We start from the raw sequence: 18,326 nt of genomic DNA, 5'->3' as shown, positions 1-18,326 counted from the left end.
CGACCCTGACTTAAAGGGGTTCTCCACTGGCCACCGTTCGGAACTAAATCCCAACGCTGTTTTCACACTGTGATGGTCGACCACACCCCTTGTGACGTCACGGCCACACACCCTCAATTAAAGTCTATGGGAGGGGCGTGACGCCCCCTCCCATAGACTTGCATTGAGAGGGTGTGGCCGTGACATCACAAGGGGCGTGGCCTACCACTGCAGTACGAAAACAGCGTTGGGATTTAGTACGAACCGCAGTACGAAAACAGTGTTGGGATTTAGTTCCGAACGCTGGCCAGTGGAGTACCCCTTTAACAATGACTCTACCAATGGTTTCAGCTTTGTCTCCAGCCCATGTTTTCAACCCCTAAAAAGGACAGCAGAGTCTCACCCACTGAATACTTCCAGCCACCAAAAGACAGATGTGGGAAGAAGATACCAAGTATGCAATGACAGTCCCAACCACACGCACAATACTCATTTAGAAAAGGAGAAACCGCTTTATCTTGGCCTCTTCACAAGAACGATAACAATCTGGAACGTGTTACTCATGGCTTTAGAATTCTACTATAGTATGTCTAAAATAATAAATCCCGCAGTAAGCAACCACCACATACAACAGCACCAATGATCTGCGCTTCATACATTCATACCACACTGACATCTAAGAGAACTTACAATCTCACATGTCAAATCAGCCCTCTTTGAAAAGAAAGTGAACCCTGGAAAGTATGCAAACATTTACTTTATTAACTGCTTTTGTGACTTTAAATAGTCCTTGGAAATATGCACTTACGGAGATAAAAACGACAAAGTAAAGGGAAAAGCTGTTATTACTTTCTATACCGCGAATAGGAGAGGCGGGAAAGCCATCTCTGATAACGATAAGCCAACTAATGATACTGGATGGGGCACCAACTATTTTCTTCCTATTCACACTAGATTTATTTAACTTTTCTTTTGTATTCAGGGTATCATTCAAGGTAGGGTCACACGTGTCGTATTTTGCTGCGTATTTGCTGCTGCATATTTTCCTACCCATTGCAGTCAAAGGAAAGCAAAATCATCTTCGTATTTCGCTACCCATTGACTTCACGGCAAGTGTGACCCTACCCTAAAATGCATATACATGATCATAAGACCCTGTTTACAGGAAATCATGGCTTCCCTGACCATGATGCACATGTCAGAGCCATCATGTGACAAAGACCTGCTAAAGATGAAGACCCACAAGGTCACTAACAGATTTAGCGTTGGCCAAAAACAAGAGCCAAGTCTAAAGGTGATTTTACACAGAGGGCATGTGAAGGGGTATACATTGGGGGACTCCATAATGGGTACTTCTGCATCGGGGATGAGCACTGGGCATGAGTAGTAGGCCTTAAAATGGGAAGTCCATTGGAAACAAATGTTTTCAAATCAACTGGTGCCAGAAAGTTAAATAGATTTGTAAATTACTTCTATTTCAAAATCTGAAGCCTATCAGTACCTATCAGCTGCTGTCTACTACAGAGAAAATTGTGCAGTTCTTCCCAGTCTGACCACAGTGCTCTCTGCTGACACCTCTGTCTGTGTCAGGAACTACATATCCCCATAGAAAACCTCTTCTGCTCTGGACAGTTCCTGACACGGACAGAGGTGTCAGCAGAGAGCACTGTGGTCAGACTGGAAAGAACTTCAAAAATGTCTCTGTAGTATATCTGTAGTATACAACAGCTGATAAGTACTGGAAGGGTTAATATTTTTCAATAGAAGTTTTTTACAAATCTGTTTAACTAGGTGATTTGAAAACAATTTTTTTCCACCGGAGTTCCCCTTTAAAGGATTGTGAGTACACCCTCAGCCTCAACAAGAAGGTGTAAACTATCATACAGGGAATCCCCAGGTTGCTCTTTGTCGAGAATTTTTTATTAGAAATCGCTGACACAAATGTGTAGTAGATACCAGGACACAGTAAAAAGGCAGCAGACACAAGTTATAGTCAACATGTGCACAGGATAGAGCTCAGATACCATAGACTAGCAAAAGTCAGGGCAAGCAGCAGACAGGTAGACAGGGTCATATATACAAGGTAAGTGGGTAACAGGAAAATCAGGAACAAACACCTAGCTCTGGACCTGAATTATGAGAGTCCCTAATAAAACAAAGGCCATCTAGGAATATATAATTTATTATATAACAGATCCTGTAAGAAATCATTACCTATAATGCTCTGTCAGGTCTCAAACCTAGAAATGGTTTAGCCAGAAATCGCTCCAGTAAACAGCAATTTGCCGTTTTGCCATACAATAACAGGAACAAAAATAGAAAGGAACTACTGACTATGCTCTTTTATGCTAGATTATTAATAATCAGGAGATGGCTGGCCCCAACTAAACCAGAGGTATGGGAGTGGAGGGAGGTGACAGGAAGGTTATTTGGTTAACCCCTTAAGGACGCAGGACGTAAATGTACGTCCTGGTGAGGTGGTACTTAACGCACCAGGATGTACATTTACGTCCTAAGCATAACCGCGGGCATCGGAGCGATGCCCCTGTCATGCGCGGCTGATCCCGGCTGCTGATCGCAGCCAGGGACCCGCCGGCAATGGCCGACGCCCGCGATCGCCCGCCATTAACCCCTCAGATGCCGGGATCAATACAGATCCCGGCATCTGCGGCAGTTCGCGATTTAAATGAACGATCGGATCGCCCGCAGCGCTGCTGCGGGGATCCGATCATTCATAACGCCGCACGGAGGTCCCCTCTCCTTCCTCCGTCCGGCTCCCGGCGTCTCCTGCTCTGGTCTGTGATCGAGCAGACCAGAGCAGAAGATGACCGAAAACACTGATCTGTTCTATGTCCTATACATAGAACAGATCAGTATTAGCAATCATGGTATTGCTATGAATAGACCCCTATGGGGACTATTCAAGTGTAAAAAAAAATGTAAAAGTAAAAAAAAAAGTGAAAAATCCCCTCCCCCAATAAAAAAGTAAAACGTCCGTTTTTTCCTATTTTACCCCCAAAAAGCGTAAAAAACATTTTTTATAGACATATTTGGTATCGCCGCGTGCGTAAATGTCCGAACTATTAAAATAAAATGTTAATGATCCCGTACGGTGAACGGCGTGAACGAAAAAAAATAAAAAAAGTACAAAATTCCTACTTTTTTAATACATTTTATTTAAAAAAAAATTATAAAAAATGTATTAAAAGTTTTTTATATGCAAATGTGGTATCAAAAAAAAGTACAGATCATGGCGCAAAAAATGAGCCCCCATACCACCACTTATACGTAAAAATAAAAAAGTTATAGGTCATCAAAATAAAGGGATTATAAACGTACTAATTTGGTTAAAAAGTTAGTGATTTTTTTTTAAGCGCAACAATAATATAAAAGTGTATAATAATGGGTATCATTTTAATCGTATTGACCCTTAGAATAAAGAACACATGTCATTTTTACCAGAAATTGTACGGCGTGAAAACAAAACCTTCCAAAATTAGCAAAATTGCGTTTTTCGTTTTAATTTCCCCACAAAAATAGTGTTTTTTGGTTGCGCCATACATTTTATGATATAATGAGTTATGTCATTACAAAGGACAACTGGTCGTGCAAAAAACAAGCCCTCATACTAGTCTGTGGATGAAAATATAAAAGAGTTATGATTTTTAGAAGGCGAGGAGGAAAAAATGAAAACGTAAAAATTAAATTGTCTGAGTCCTTAAGGCCAAAATGGGCTGAGTCCTTAAGGGGTTAAAGAAAGAAATTAGAGTTTTTTATTTTAATTTTTTTATTTCATTATTATTATGTGAGGGGGACGGGAATCAGGGGGACACAAGAATAAAGGCGGGTAGAAATAATTGGGAAGATACCAAAGATCTAAAATGGAAAAAAAAAAAGAAGAGAGAGAGAGAAAGGGAAGGGAAAGGAAAGAGAAAAGAAAAATGAATTGATATAGTATAATGGAAATAGTAATAGAATGGGAAGGTGTTGTCCCTCTGCCTCCCGCCCACACAGTAAGGGGAGATATGTCATGGGGGAGAAAGGTGAGGGAAGGGGAGGGGGGTGGGGAAAAAAGATAAAATCTTGAAATTCAATGTGTAAAATGTTATTTATTAAAATGTAAATGATAAATGTTTTCAATAAAGAAATATTGAAAAGGAAAAGTAACAGGTTACACATGAGCCCAGCCATGCACAGCGACTGTGTAATTGAACAGCTATTGATGTAATATATGAAAGATCCAATATCACCACAGTCTGAGAGTTGCACATAGTTTAGAGGAGGGTCCAATGGGGGGCCCCACTTCTTTGACATCCATAATTCCAAGGGGGTAAGTTCTGATGGGACAACTCCTCTAAGGTACCTGTAGAGGAAGACTTCCCCCTACATCTAACCCCCTGCTCCACATGTAATTTTCTTGACCGACAGTTAAATACATAAATATATTTACTACAAATTACCAAATAATATTTTATAATGAACACTAAATATTACAACCAATGGAGCAGGCTTCTATTCTATTCCACCCCGAAATGATAATTTTTAGAACTCAAGGCATCACTATCTTAATATTTATTTTTTTATATTTATTTTGTACCTGCCTGTGTGCAAGATATCATATACCAACCCGGGTGAAACATCTGCAGGCAGTATTTTCCTACACTTGGGTGGGCTTAGGGAGTAGAAATGTGTCATTTTTTTTTTTTTAAACTGTAATTTTTATTAAAGAGTTTTGCATAGACATTAATACAAGAACAAAGTAAGTAAGAAACATCACAGCGGCCAGACCCAATGTCTGCAACAGGATACAACAACAGTACCAGGGCCGAAGCCCAGCAATAGGTATCAGAACAGGGATCAGAAACCAACAAAAGTATGGCACGTAAAGAAAACCAGATACAAACTGGAGATAGCCTCAGGCACAAAACTAAGAAATGTGTCATTTCTACCTGCCAATAAAGAGAATACAATTTGTATTATTACGTCTAGAGATCAACAATATTCAAAAGATCCCAGCAGAGGTCATCCCGATGGTTTCCACAAAGTGATGTTCGGGAGATTGAAGAAGAGAGCTCGCCCCACGCATCGGATAACCTGAGAAACAGAAGTCTATCAATGGCTATATTGACAGAGTCGCTGGTGGAGCATCATGTGACTCCACATGGCTCCTCTGAATGGCTAAGAGAGGCTTCAGAGAGGAGGGGCATATTAAGCTATTAAGGCACTTTTGGAGTGTAAGGACAGTCCTTGTCCCCATTAAATCTGTATAATGCCTTTAATTGGTCTGTCCTTAGACAAGTCCCCAGTATGCCACAGCAGCTACTTCCAGACATACTGGCTACCTGACACCAAGGAATTTTCAGCCCTATCTCTAATAAATGAGTGGGAACAATTTACATGAAACCCCCACTACCCTCCCCCTAGAAATAAATTAAGTACAAAAAACAGTGTATCTTCAGTGCTAGTAAAAGGTCAGTTTAAAGACACAGTAAACTCAATTGTAGGCTATGTGCCCTCTAACAATGACATCATTTATATGGCATTTACAGGGCCTCGCAGTGATTATGTATATTCTTTCCAGGCCAGATTACTTATACAAGAGCTACTAACAATTTGTCAGTCTAACATCATATGCAAGGGCATTAGTCAGTGCATCCCTTCTGGTGCCGATCTGTCTTGTGCAAGCTCAATTTCTGAAAAAAATTATGCTCGATAAATGCTTTTCTAGACATTGATACATTGACCGTAGGAAATAAGAAATATGCTGCAGTTCCAAGAGGCATCCATATGATGTTGAGGAACACTCAGAGCAGCAGTACAGTGCAAATTTCAATTGTAATAATCTCAAGTACAAGAAAAAATGATGGTAAAATTCTCAGGCTCCATGGAGGTTACCCATGTGGCACAGTGAAAAATTTAAATTATTGATATGAAATTCCAATGTTTCCCTAAGGAAAAAGTGGCAAGTGAGCTTGTAGACATTGCAACAAGAAAACAGCATGGTAAGCAAAAAACGTGGGCTTCTCAAGACTACAATACAGAAGGCTAGTGCTTAGGATAGGCTATCGATATAAGATTATGGGGCTCTGGCTCCCAGCATTTTAATGCTATCTAGCAGGGGTATACATTGGAGGATTCCCTAATGGGTACCTCTGCCCCAAGCTATGAAAGATGGCACGTTGCTTCTTCCTTCATACATAGACTCCCATACTAGCAAAAGTATAATGTGTAGTACTGTATATGTTTTTTTTTACTAGATACTGCTCTATAAAACAGCACAAAAGAATGCTCTCTTTCATCCAGCAAAAAAAATAAAAACACTTGAGGTGAGCCTGGTAAACAACGAGGAGCCACAACAATGAGTGGGGGTGCCAGGATTCAAACCACACTCATCTGATACTGATTATCTTAAGGATATCCATCAGTATTGGGGCCCCAACAACTTTTAGCCAATCACTGGCTACATAATTTTCTGATGGGCTCCAATGTCATTCCCAACCGTAGTGTCATGATTTCTGAGAGGAAGAGGATCACAGTCGGGGGCCAGAGGCACCATAGAAATGCTGGAGGTGAGTAAAGGTTTTATATCATGTGCACTGGGCAAAGGTGTTTAAGAAAAACCCTCCAGTCAGATAACCCCTAACAAACCATAACTTACCTTCCTCCATTCCTCCATTGTGCCGCTATCGGTCTTCGGTCCCCCTCTCCTTCCTGCTTCCAAGTGCACGTATCGTCACACTGTGGTCAGCGTATCGCCGGCCACAGCAATGTCCGATTTGGCCGGTGACAGGCTGAGCGCAGGGTCATGTAAGGAGCCCGCGGAGCAGGGAGAAGGCAGGGCCCATTTTTTTTGCATGACACTGCGATCAGCCTATCACAGCCAGAGGCGGGACATCGCTGTGGCCGACAATACGCTGACCGCAGTGTGACAATCCATGCACACGGAAGCAGGAAGAAGAGGGGGACCGAAGACTGATAGCTGTGCAACGGGGGAACGGAGGAGGGTGAGTTAAAGAGGCATTGTCATTATGAAAAACTTTTTATATTTTTTAGTACTACTAATAAGAATACTTTTTTAAATATACATTTATTTAAAAAAAATGTAAATTTTACAAAAAATCATAAAATGAAAATAGCCACCACTAGGGGTCATCTGTCTTTATGCAGACAGGATACTCTGTATTTTGCAGGATACTGGATACTGGCCGTAAAGTGTGTTGGTATCCAGTATAGGAGATCACCATTGCACCACTACAGCCTTCAGGCTTTTCCTAAACTACAATTCCCATGATGGGAGTTGTAGTTTTGCAACAACTGGGGGTACAATCTTTGTAAAACTCTGTTTTAGATCTGTGTATTCTCCAGCTCTTGCAAAACTACAAAGGATGTGTGGGCATGCTGGGAGTTGAAGTTATGCAACAGCTAAAGGCCACACCGCTCTAACACAGTGCTGTACAAACACTGCAGCTCCAGTTGTTGCAATGTAAAACTACAACTCCCAGCATGCTTGAAAAGCAAAAGCTTTCTCTGACTCCAAAATGACAAAGAAGCTGATCAGACATTCAGGAGTCTGTGAAAGCTGAATGACACACAGTGACAGCTATGTTGATTAGCACCCAGCTTTACTAGGAATAGATAGAAAATGTATGCATAAAAACTACTGTGCAGTAATTTGCAGGCTGCCATGCTGCCGCCAGACTCAGAGCAGAGGAGTCATCACAGTGAGGGAGAGAGATGGACACTCCCCCTCCAGAAGGCAAGAACACAACATATACAGTGGGGCAAAAAAGTATTTAGTCAGCCACCTGTTGTGCAAGTTCTCCCACTTAAAAAGATGAGAGGCTTGTAATTTTCATCATAGGTATACCTCAACTATGAGAGACTTAATGAGAAAAAAAAAAAATCATAACATCACATTGTCTGATTTCTAAAGAATTTATTTGCAAATTATGGTGGAGAATAAGTATTTGGCCACCTACAAACAAGCAAGATTTCTGGCACTCACAGACCTGTAACTTCTTCTTTAAGAGTCTCCTCTGTCCTCCACTCATTACCTGTATTAATGGCACCTGTTTGAACTTGTTACCAGTATAAAAGACACCTGTCCACAACCTCAGTCCCACTCCAAACTCCACTATGAACAAGACCAAAGAGCTGTCGAAGGACACCAGAAACAAAATTGTAGACCTGCTGGGAATACTGAATCTGCAATAGGCAAGCAGCTTTAGTGTGAAGAAAACACGGGGGGACCTAGTGAATGACCTGCAGAGAGCTGGGACCAAAGTAGAAAAGCTACCATCAGTAACACACTACGCCGCCAGGGACTCTAATCATTCTGTGCCAGATGTATTCCCCTGCTTAAGCCAGTACATGTCCGGGCACGTCTGAAGTTTGCTAGAGAGCATTTGGATGATCCAGAAGAGTATTGGGAGAATGTCACATGGTCAGATGAAACCAAAGTGGAACTTTTTGGGGAAAAAAACTCAACTCGTCGTGTTTGGAGGAGAAAGAATGCTGAGTTGCATCCAAAGAACACCATACCTACTGTGAAGCATGGGGGTGGAAACATCATGCTTTTGGGCTGTTTTTCTGCTAAGGGACCAGGACGACTGATCTGAGTAAAGGATAGAATGAATGGGGCCATGTATTGTGAGATTTTGAGTGAAAACCTCCTTCCATCAGCAAGGGCATTGAGGATGAAACGTGGCTGGGTCTTTCAGCATTACAATGATCCCAAACACACTGCCCAGGCAACAAAGGAGCAGCTTCGAAAGAAGCATTTCAAGGTCCTGGAGTGGCCTAGCCAGTCTCCAGATCTCAACCCCATAGAAAATCTTTGGAGGGAGTTGAAAGTCCGTGTTGCCCAGCGACAGCCCCAAAACATCATTGCTCTAGAGGATATCTGCATGTAGGAATGGGCCAAAATACCAGCAACAGTGTGTGAAAACCTTGTGAAGACTTACAGAAAACGTTTGACCTCTGTCATTGCCAACAAAGGGTATATAACAAAGTATTGAGATTACATTTTGTTATTGACCAAATACTTATTTTCCACCATAATTTGCAAATAAATTCTTTAAAAATCAGACAATGTGATTTTATGGATTTTTTTCTCATTATGTCTCTCATAGTTGAGATATACCTAGGATGAAAATGACAGACCTCTCTCATCTTTTTAAGTGGGAGAACTTGCACAATTGGTGGCTGACTAAATACTTTTTTTGCCCTACTGTAAATGCTATTTGTTAGGGATATATAGGTCCTAGACACATAAAAATGATATGTACATGATCAGGATTAGGTACTGAGTAACAATGGCCCTGATTTACTAAGAGAGGAGTGTAGTTTGGATAGGGGATAAAATGTTTTTGCCCGGAATACCCCTTTAATGGGGTGAGTTGAGTTTCCATCATGATGTCCAGTCTTTTCTGCTGCACTATTTTGTCCTGCATTTTTGACAGAATCAGCAACCGCGGCTCCTAACGGTACCTTTTATGCAAATGTGAATGAGACCTTATTTGTTTATTATTATTATTTTATTTGTTGATGGATGAATATTCAGAAGGTCAATAACTTCATCTGTCCCTGTATTTGATGACATTGTGTAATATAGCATGATATAGTGTGTGTACAGAGATAGCGCTGTCTAGCCGGGTTATATCATTGTGCATTTTATTTCTTGCCCCTGGGGTACTTAATTGTAGCTGCAGAGATAGGGACCAGTGCTGCCATTGCAACCCCTATAGCTTAGCGATGCATTGGATATACACAATCACAATGCACAATTATTACTAAACAACAAAAATAAAGCCTCTAAAAAAAAAGTCCCTCCTGCGGGTTGTGTTATAAATTGGATTGTGGGCCCCAGAATGAACTCCCGACTCCTCAATGACTCACTTTGGTGGAGCTCAGAACCTACGTAATTGACTTGGGACAATAATTCAACACAACAAAGCTCCCTCAATGGGATGATGGTTTCCCTGTTCTAACATCCTTCTGCACCATAAGAACATGCCCAACCCCCACGTCATTCCTGAAAAAATCCTCTACCCGTTAATTTGCCTGCATTGCAGAAAAATCCTACTACACAAATCTAATCTGATAAAATATTTAAAGGGGTATTCCAGGGAAAAACTTTTTTTTTTATCTATCAACTGGCTCCAGAAAGTTAAACAGATTTGTAAATTGCTTCTATTAAAAAAAAATCTTAATCCTTTCAGTACTTATGAGCTTCTGAAGTTAAGGTTGTTCTTTTCTGTCTAAGTGCTCTCTGATGACACCTGTCTCAGGAACCGCCCAGTTTAGAAGCAAATCCCCATAGCAAACCTCTTCTAAACTGGGCGGTTCCCGAGACACGTCATCAGAGAGACAGAAAAGAACAGCCTTAACTTCAGAAGCTCATAAGTACTGAAAGGATTAAGATTGTTTAATAGAAGTAATTTACAAATCCGTTTAACTTTCTGGAGCCAGTTGATATATAAAAAAAAAGTTTTTTCCTGGATAACCCCTTTAACCATGGTGTTCCCGGTGGCCACATATGTGTGGGAATGTTGGTCAGTAAAGAAACGGGACAAAAACAAGACAAAGGGTAAAAAAAAAAACAGGCAAAAAGGCAAGAAAATGCCAACCAAATGCATTAAACAGCCATAGTCTGCAAAATAATTTACAGGAAAATGGTGTCCCGCTCTATGACCAGATGACTATCTTAGGGTAATAAGCAAGCAGACTGGAAAATCCCCAACAGATTACATTGCCCTCAATAGGGTCTGCTGCTGTTTTTCTGCTGCGGAAAAAAAATGTGCCCGCGGAACACCTGCAGCGGGAAACACACTAGTAACCTGCCTGTGTGTGTGTACCCTAATATAAAGTGAGTGCTATGCAATTCCCTGATATATAAAACAAGAGAAACCTGTGCAAAGGAAAAGTTGTCCAGTTGCCCATAGCAACCAATCAGATTGCTTCTTTCATTTTGCAGAGACCTTGTTAAAAATAAAAGAAGTGATGTGATTGGTTGCTATGGGCATCTCGGCAACTTTTCCTCTGAACAGGTTTTGATAAATCTCCCCCAGAGTCTTTATAAAAACCTGTTCTCTGAAATTCATCAAGCTAAACAGATTTCACACCGACTCCCTTAATATTGTTATTAGCCGCCATTATGATAATAGCCTCAGAACCGCAGGCGATTCCCGTCTTGTGGCTGCTTGGATCCATTGGGATTATTCCTAGTGAAGTAAAGACCTGACTTGTTATGTCCTGCCCTAAGCTACAACTATTCCAGAAAACCAGTAGGTTCACATGCCCCAGAAGCTGAGGAGGAGAGATCAGCATCAATGCTGCAACCAAAAAACCTGAAAACAAAAACTCTGCTCTTTACCACCATCTTTGTTAGTTTGCTTGTTTTTAACCCCTTAAAGGGGTATTCCAAAGGATAGGGGATAAGATGTCAGATCGCCGTGGTCCCGCTGCTGGGGACCCCTGGGATCCCCGCTGCGGCACTGCGCTATCATTACAGCACAGAGCAAGTTCGCTCTGCACGTAATGATGGGCAGTACAGGGGCCGGAGCATCGTTACATCACGGCTCCGCCCCTCGTGATGTCACGGCCCGCCCCTTTCAATACAAGTCTATGGGAGGGGGCGTGGCGGTCGTCACGCCCCCTCCCATAGACTTGCATTAAGGAGACGGGCCGTGATGTCACGAGGGGCGGAGCCATGATGTCACGCTGCTCCGTCCCCCGTATCACCCGTCATTACGCACAGAGCGAACTCGCTCTGTGCTGTAATGATAGCGCGGTGCCGCAGCGGGGATCCCGGGGTCCCCGTGATGTCATGCCGCGCTCGTGACAACACGGCCTCGCCTCCTCAATGCAAGTCTATGGGAGGGGTGTCCCGCCCCCTCCCATAGATTTGCATTGAGGGGAAGTGGCCGTGACGTAACGAGCCTTCAGCGCTGCACCCGACGCTCTAAACAAACGCAGGGTAAACAGGGAGATCATGGGGGTCCCCAGCAGCTGGATCCCAAGATCAGACATCTTATCCCCTATCCCCTTTGGATAGGGGATTAGATGTCTAGGGGCAGAGAACCCCTTTAATATGGGTGCATTCACACTTGCATATTTTCTGCAGCAGATTTGCTTTAGCAGATTTTGCAGCCCATTGAAGCCAATAGGCAGCAAAATCTGCAGCAGCAAATCTGCAGCAAAAATACGCACGTGTGAACACACCCTAACCCCCTACTCTGACCCCTATGACTTTTTAATATCTGTGTCTATGCCACTGTGTAAGGGCTCATGTTATTAGTATTTGTTATCGGTACCGCTTTTGAGCATATGTGGCTTTTTTAACACTTTTATTCAAATGATTTTATTTTTTTTGCACTTCACTATATGGGAGCAATAATGTTATATTTCAATAGATTGGACAATTGCACACACGGCGAGACCACAAATTAAAAAAAATAATTTTTTGAAAAATGAGAAAGGAGGGATGATTTGAACTATTATTAGAGAAGAGTTATTTTTTTAAAACATTTCTTTTTATTATTTTATTCACACTATTGTAAGCAATCATTTGATTGCTTATACTGAACAATGCTACACTATTGCATAGCTTTGATCAGTTAGGCCCATGTTTGTATTAGAAAAGTACTTATGGCCGGCATGAAGATTAACAGTAGACTTCCTGCCACCATTTTAACTCATCTGACCCCCGCAATTGAGCTGCAGGGTGGAGGGGCATTGGTGGGGTTAGGGTATTTAGGCTCCCATAAAAGCTCCAAACCCACTGTCTCCTATTACTTTAGCTTTTAGATGCTGTGATTGCCATTGATCACAGCATCTAAAGGGTTACGGTAACTAAAGAACATCAGCATGATGGCTGATGTTCATCATTAGCATGGTTGGTTGTTAAGGCCCAGACGGCAGTATAGGTGCTGGTCGTTAGGCGGTTAAAGCGTACCTATTTTTTTTTTTTTTAAATAAAGCTATATATGTGAATACATGAAAAGGAGAAGCTGCATTGGGGGACCTGCATTATCAATTCAGCTTTTCTGCTCTATCATAGAAGCAGAAAGACTAATATGACTGAGTGCCGTATCCATAACGTGACAAAAAACAGAGGTGCCCTGCATTCTGCAATATTCTTCCTGTCAAATATGACTAAATCTGCAATAGGGGACTTTACAGAAGGGAACCCTGCTTGGGGAATACAGGGAGGCAGCACTACCTTTGTCTGCATCAAGTATACAGAGAGAAAGGATGGAAGTCTCTGTATCTACATCATAGATAAGGAGGCAGTACTATCTGTGCCTACATTATGTACAGGAAAAGATAAGGAAGCAGTATGACTGTACCTACATCACCAACAGGGAAATTTAGGTAAGCAGCACTATCTGTAGCGATATCATGTTAAAGCTAAGAAATGGAAGCAGTAGAATCTGTGGTATGGGCGCGGGCAGCGTTGGTTACTTCACTGGTCTGGAAAGGAGTCGGCAAATAGAGGAGGTGCTGAAGCAATAGGACTCTATGCAAAGCAAAGATACCTACATCAAATAAGCAAACAAACAAGAAGGCAGTACTATCTGTGTCCACATCACATACGTGGAGAGACATGGAGGCAGCACTATCTGTTTCTACATCACATACCCAGGGAGGCGGTACTATCTATGCCTACATCACGTACCCAGAGAGACAGGGAGGCGCTACTATCTGTGTCTACATCACATACACAGAAAGACAGGTAGGAAGTACTTACTATCTGTGTCTACATCACATATACAGAGAGACAAGAAGTCGGCACTATCTGTGCCTACGTCACATACACAGAAAGACAGTGAGGCGGTACTATCAGTGTCTACAATATACACAAAGAGAAAAAGTGAGGTGGTACTATCTGTGCCTACACCACATACATAGAGAGACAGTGCTATCTGTGTCTACATCACATATACAGAGAGACAGGGAGGCAGTGCCATCTGTTTCTACATCACATATACAGAGAGGTGGTACTATCTGTGCCTACATCATATACACAGAGAGACAGTGAGGATGTACTATATGTGCCTACATCACATACATATAGAGACAGGGAGGTGGTACTATCACATACACAGAAAGAAAGGAAGGCAGTACCTACTATTTGTGTCTACATCACATACACAAAGGTAGGAAGGCGGTATTATCTGTGCCTACATCACATACACAGATAGACAGGGAGGTGGTATTATCTGTGCCCACAGCACATAGACAGGGAGGCGGTATTATCTGTGTCTACATCACATATACAGACAGGGAGGCGGTATTATCTGTGTCTACATCACATATACAGATAGACAGGGAGGATGTGTTATCTATGCCCACAGCACATAGACAGGGAGGCGGTATTATCTGTGCCTACATCACATATACAGACAGGGAGGCAGTATTATCTGTGCCTACATCACATATACAGACAGGGAGGTGGTATTATCTGTGCCTACAGCACATATACAGACAGGGAGGCATTATTATCTGTGCCTACATCACATATACAGACAGGGAGGCAGTATTATCTGTGCCTACATCACATATACAGACAGGGAGGCAGTATTATCTGTGCCTACATCACATATACAGACAGGGAGGCGGTATTATCTGTGCCTACATCACATATACAGATAGACAGGGAGGCAGTATTATCTGTGCCTACATCACATATACAGACAGGGAGGCAGTATTATCTGTGCCTACATCACATATACAGACAGGGAGGCAGTATTATCTGTGCCTACATCACATATACAGACAGGGAGGCAGTATTATCTGTGCCTACATCACATATACAGACAGGGAGGCAGTATTATCTGTGCCTACATCACATATACAGACAGGGAGGCAGTATTATCTGTGCCTACATCACATATACAGACAGGGAGCCGGTATTATCTGTGCCTACATCACATATACAGACAGGGAGGCGGTATTATCTGTGCCTACATCACATATACAGACAGGGAGGCGGTATTATCTGTGCCTACATCACATATACAGACAGGGAGGCGGTATTATCTGTGCCTACATCACATATACAGACAGGGAGGCAGTATTATCTGTGCCTACATCACATATACAGACAGGGAGGCGGTATTATCTGTGCCTACATCACATATACAGACAGGGAGGCGGTATTATCTGTGCCTACATCACATATACAGACAGGGAGGCGGTATTATCTGTGCCTACATCACATATACAGACAGGGAGGCGGTATTATCTGTGCCTACATCACATATACAGATAGACAGGGAGGCGGTATTATCTGTGTCTACATCACATATACAGACAGGGAGGCGGTATTATCTGTGTCTACATCACATATACAGACAGGGAGGCGGTATTATCTGTGCCTACATCACATATACAGACAGGGAGGCGGTATTATCTGTGTCTACATCACATATACAGACAGGGAGGCGGTATTATCTGTGCCTACATCACATATACAGATAGACAGGGAGGCGGTATTATCTGTGTCTACATCACATATACAGACAGGGAGGCGGTATTATCTGTGTCTACATCACATATACAGACAGGGAGGCGGTATTATCTGTGCCTACATCACATATACAGACAGGGAGGCGGTATTATCTGTGTCTACATCACATATACAGACAGGGAGGCGGTATTATCTGTGTCTACATCACATATACAGACAGGGAGGCGGTATTATCTTTGCCTACATCACATCTACAGACAGGGAGGCGGTATCATCTGTGCCTACATCACATATACAGACAGGGAGGCGGTATCATCTGTGCCTACAGCACATATACAGACAGGGAGGCAGTATTATCTGTGCCTACATCACATATACAGACAGAGAGGCAATATTATCTGTGCCTACATCACATATACAGACAGGGAGGCGGTATTATCTGTGCCTACATCACATATACAGACAGGGAGGCGGTATTATCTGTGCCTACATCACATATACAGACAGGGAGGCGGTATTATCTGTGCCTACATCACATATACAGACAGGGAGGCGGTATTATCTGTGCCTACATCACATATACAGACAGGGAGGCGGTATTATCTGTGCCTACATCACATATACAGACAGGGAGGCGGTATTATCTGTGCCTACATCACATATACAGACAGGGAGGCGGTATTATCTGTGCCTACATCACATATACAGACAGGGAGGCGGTATTATCTGTGCCTACATCACATATACAGACAGGGAGGCAGTATTATCTGTGCCTACATCACATATACAGACAGGGAGGCGGTATTATCTGTGCCTACATCACATATACAGACAGGGAGGCGGTATTATCTGTGCCTACATCACATATACAGACAGGGAGGCGGTATTATCTGTGCCTACATCACATATACAGACAGGGAGGCGGTATTATCTGTGCCTACATCACATATACAGACAGGGAGGCGGTATTATCTGTGCCTACATCACATATACAGACAGGGAGGCAGTATTATCTGTGCCTACATCACATATACAGACAGGGAAGCAGTATTATCTGTGCCTACATCACATATACAGACTGTACTGGAAATTATCATCAATATATAAATATTTACCATAACAATAGGTATTATAAATGGAACACAGGACTGGTAAATTAAACCCGAGCCCGGGCCTATTTACAGGCTGCACATCATTGTATTGCATTATATTTCACAGCCCAGTTCTCACCCAGATACTCCGGTCCAGGCTGCAGCAGACGCTCCGGGCTCATCTTCCTGCTCTCTTCTTCTCAAAGAAAGGTTCTCTTCTAATTACGTCATTGATCAAAGGCGCAGGTTCCGGGCCGGTCAATAGGCCGCGTCTCCGGTAACCATAGTAACAATCAGATCCCGTGCAACCTTAGCACCTTCCGGAGAGAAACCTCCATACTGCAGGTACGTTCCGTCACTATGCGGAGAGAGGGGGGGGGGGGGGGTCACTAGGCGTTAGTCACTGCGTCCGCCCAAAAAAAGGACATAGGGGAAAAATACTGATATTTAAAAAAATAAAAAATCATTAATATAAAATGTAATGTCTGATACACGGACTGCAGCATATTAATGATGCAACCAGAGGGAAATGTTAACCCTTTAGGTGCAGAATTGCAATACTTCCAATCAATAATCTGATGACTATAATATAGGTTTAGCTGTCTGTGCGATCAGGTGTAATGCAGAGGCCATTGGAGGTGACTGACGGGTCATGTGCATTAACCCCTTCATAGCCAGGCGATTTTTGATTTATGGCTCACATTATTTTCCTCCTCAACTTCTAAGACCCAGAACTTTATTATTTGCCCACAGACACAGTAGTATTATCACTCATTTTTTTGTGGGAAAAGTTGTACTTTTCATTGGCGCACTTTATTTTATTATATGATGTATTATGAAGCCAGAAAAAAATTAAAAACTTGAAGAAAAAAAAAAAACTCTCTTCATTGCCATGTTCTGCCCCTCATAAAATTTTTATTTTTCAGGGTTATTTTATGTGCCATGAGTAGAGATGAGCGAACTTACAGTAAATTCGATTCGTCACGAACTTCTCGGCTCGGCAGTTGATGTCTTTTCCTGCATAAATTAGTTCAGCTTTCCGGTGCTCCGGTGGGCTGGAAAAGGTGGATACAGTCCTAGGAGACTCTTTACTAGGAATGTATCCACCTTTTCCAGCCCACCGGAACACCTGAAGGCTGAACTAATTTATGCAGGAAAAGTCATCAACTGCCGAGCCGAGAAGTTCGTGACGAATTGAATTTACTGTAAGTTCGCTCATCTCTAGCCATGAGCTGTAGATTTTATTGATACCACTTTTATGTAGTTATGGCTTTTTGATCACTTTTTATTCAATTTTTTTTGGAAGTGATGTCACCAAAAATCAGCTATTTTGGTGTTTGGAGGATCAGAAATGTAATTATTAGTGCAGACAATTGCGAAGTGGTTATATCAAGTATATCAGGCTATGCTCAGAAAATCTGCAATAAATTCTGCAGAAATTAATTGCCCGTTCACTTCAATGCAATTCCTGCAGCAAAAATTCTGCAGCAGAAATTCTGCTGTGTAAACTGGACAGCGGAATCCCATTGAAGTGTATTGACTATAAATTCATGCAGACTTCCATGCAGAAATTCTGGCATGTTATATCATTACAGTGTTTTATTCGAAAAATGGGTAAAGGAGGGTGATTTAAATTTCAAAATGGGATAGGGGGGATTTTTTTTATACCTTTAAAAAAATTGTTTACTTTTGTTTTACACATCTTTTTGACACCCCCCCCCCCCAGAGGTTTATCATAATTCATCAGTAGATGGTTTATATCAATCAATATAATGCTATTGGTC

The 18,326-nt window shown here is 42.1% G+C and overlaps 1 protein-coding gene and 1 long non-coding RNA gene across 9 annotated transcripts in view; one reads left to right on the top strand and one right to left on the bottom strand.

The window, feature by feature from the left end:
- Positions 1 to 16,870, bottom strand: part of CSTPP1 (centriolar satellite-associated tubulin polyglutamylase complex regulator 1) — a 173,628-nt gene extending 156,758 nt beyond the window's left edge. For 2 of the 8 annotated variants that reach the window (XM_056526462.1, XM_056526459.1), the window contains exon 1: positions 16,682 to 16,816. Coding sequence is in view for 3 of the 8 variants with exons in the window: in XM_056526456.1 (XP_056382431.1) it covers positions 16,567 to 16,657 (91 nt within the window). In the remaining 5 variants the exon portion in view is untranslated. Of the gene's footprint in view, positions 1 to 4,576; positions 4,663 to 16,566 lie in introns of those variants that run through there. The other 6 variants (XM_056526457.1, XM_056526461.1, XM_056526456.1 and 3 more) reach the window with 6 other exon arrangements.
- LOC130276724 (uncharacterized) overlaps positions 16,757 to 18,326 on the top strand; it is a 28,554-nt gene continuing 26,984 nt past the window's right edge. The window contains exon 1 of the long non-coding RNA XR_008845228.1: positions 16,757 to 16,887. This is a non-coding gene — a long non-coding RNA (uncharacterized LOC130276724). The remainder of the gene's footprint in view (positions 16,888 to 18,326) is intronic.

Source organism: Hyla sarda, chromosome 6, assembly GCF_029499605.1.
Source record: "Hyla sarda isolate aHylSar1 chromosome 6, aHylSar1.hap1, whole genome shotgun sequence".
NCBI classification, from domain to species: Eukaryota; Metazoa; Chordata; class Amphibia; order Anura; family Hylidae; genus Hyla; species Hyla sarda.
The sequence above is the reverse complement of the archived record's forward strand: the minus strand, read 5'-3'. Positions and strand labels throughout refer to the sequence as shown.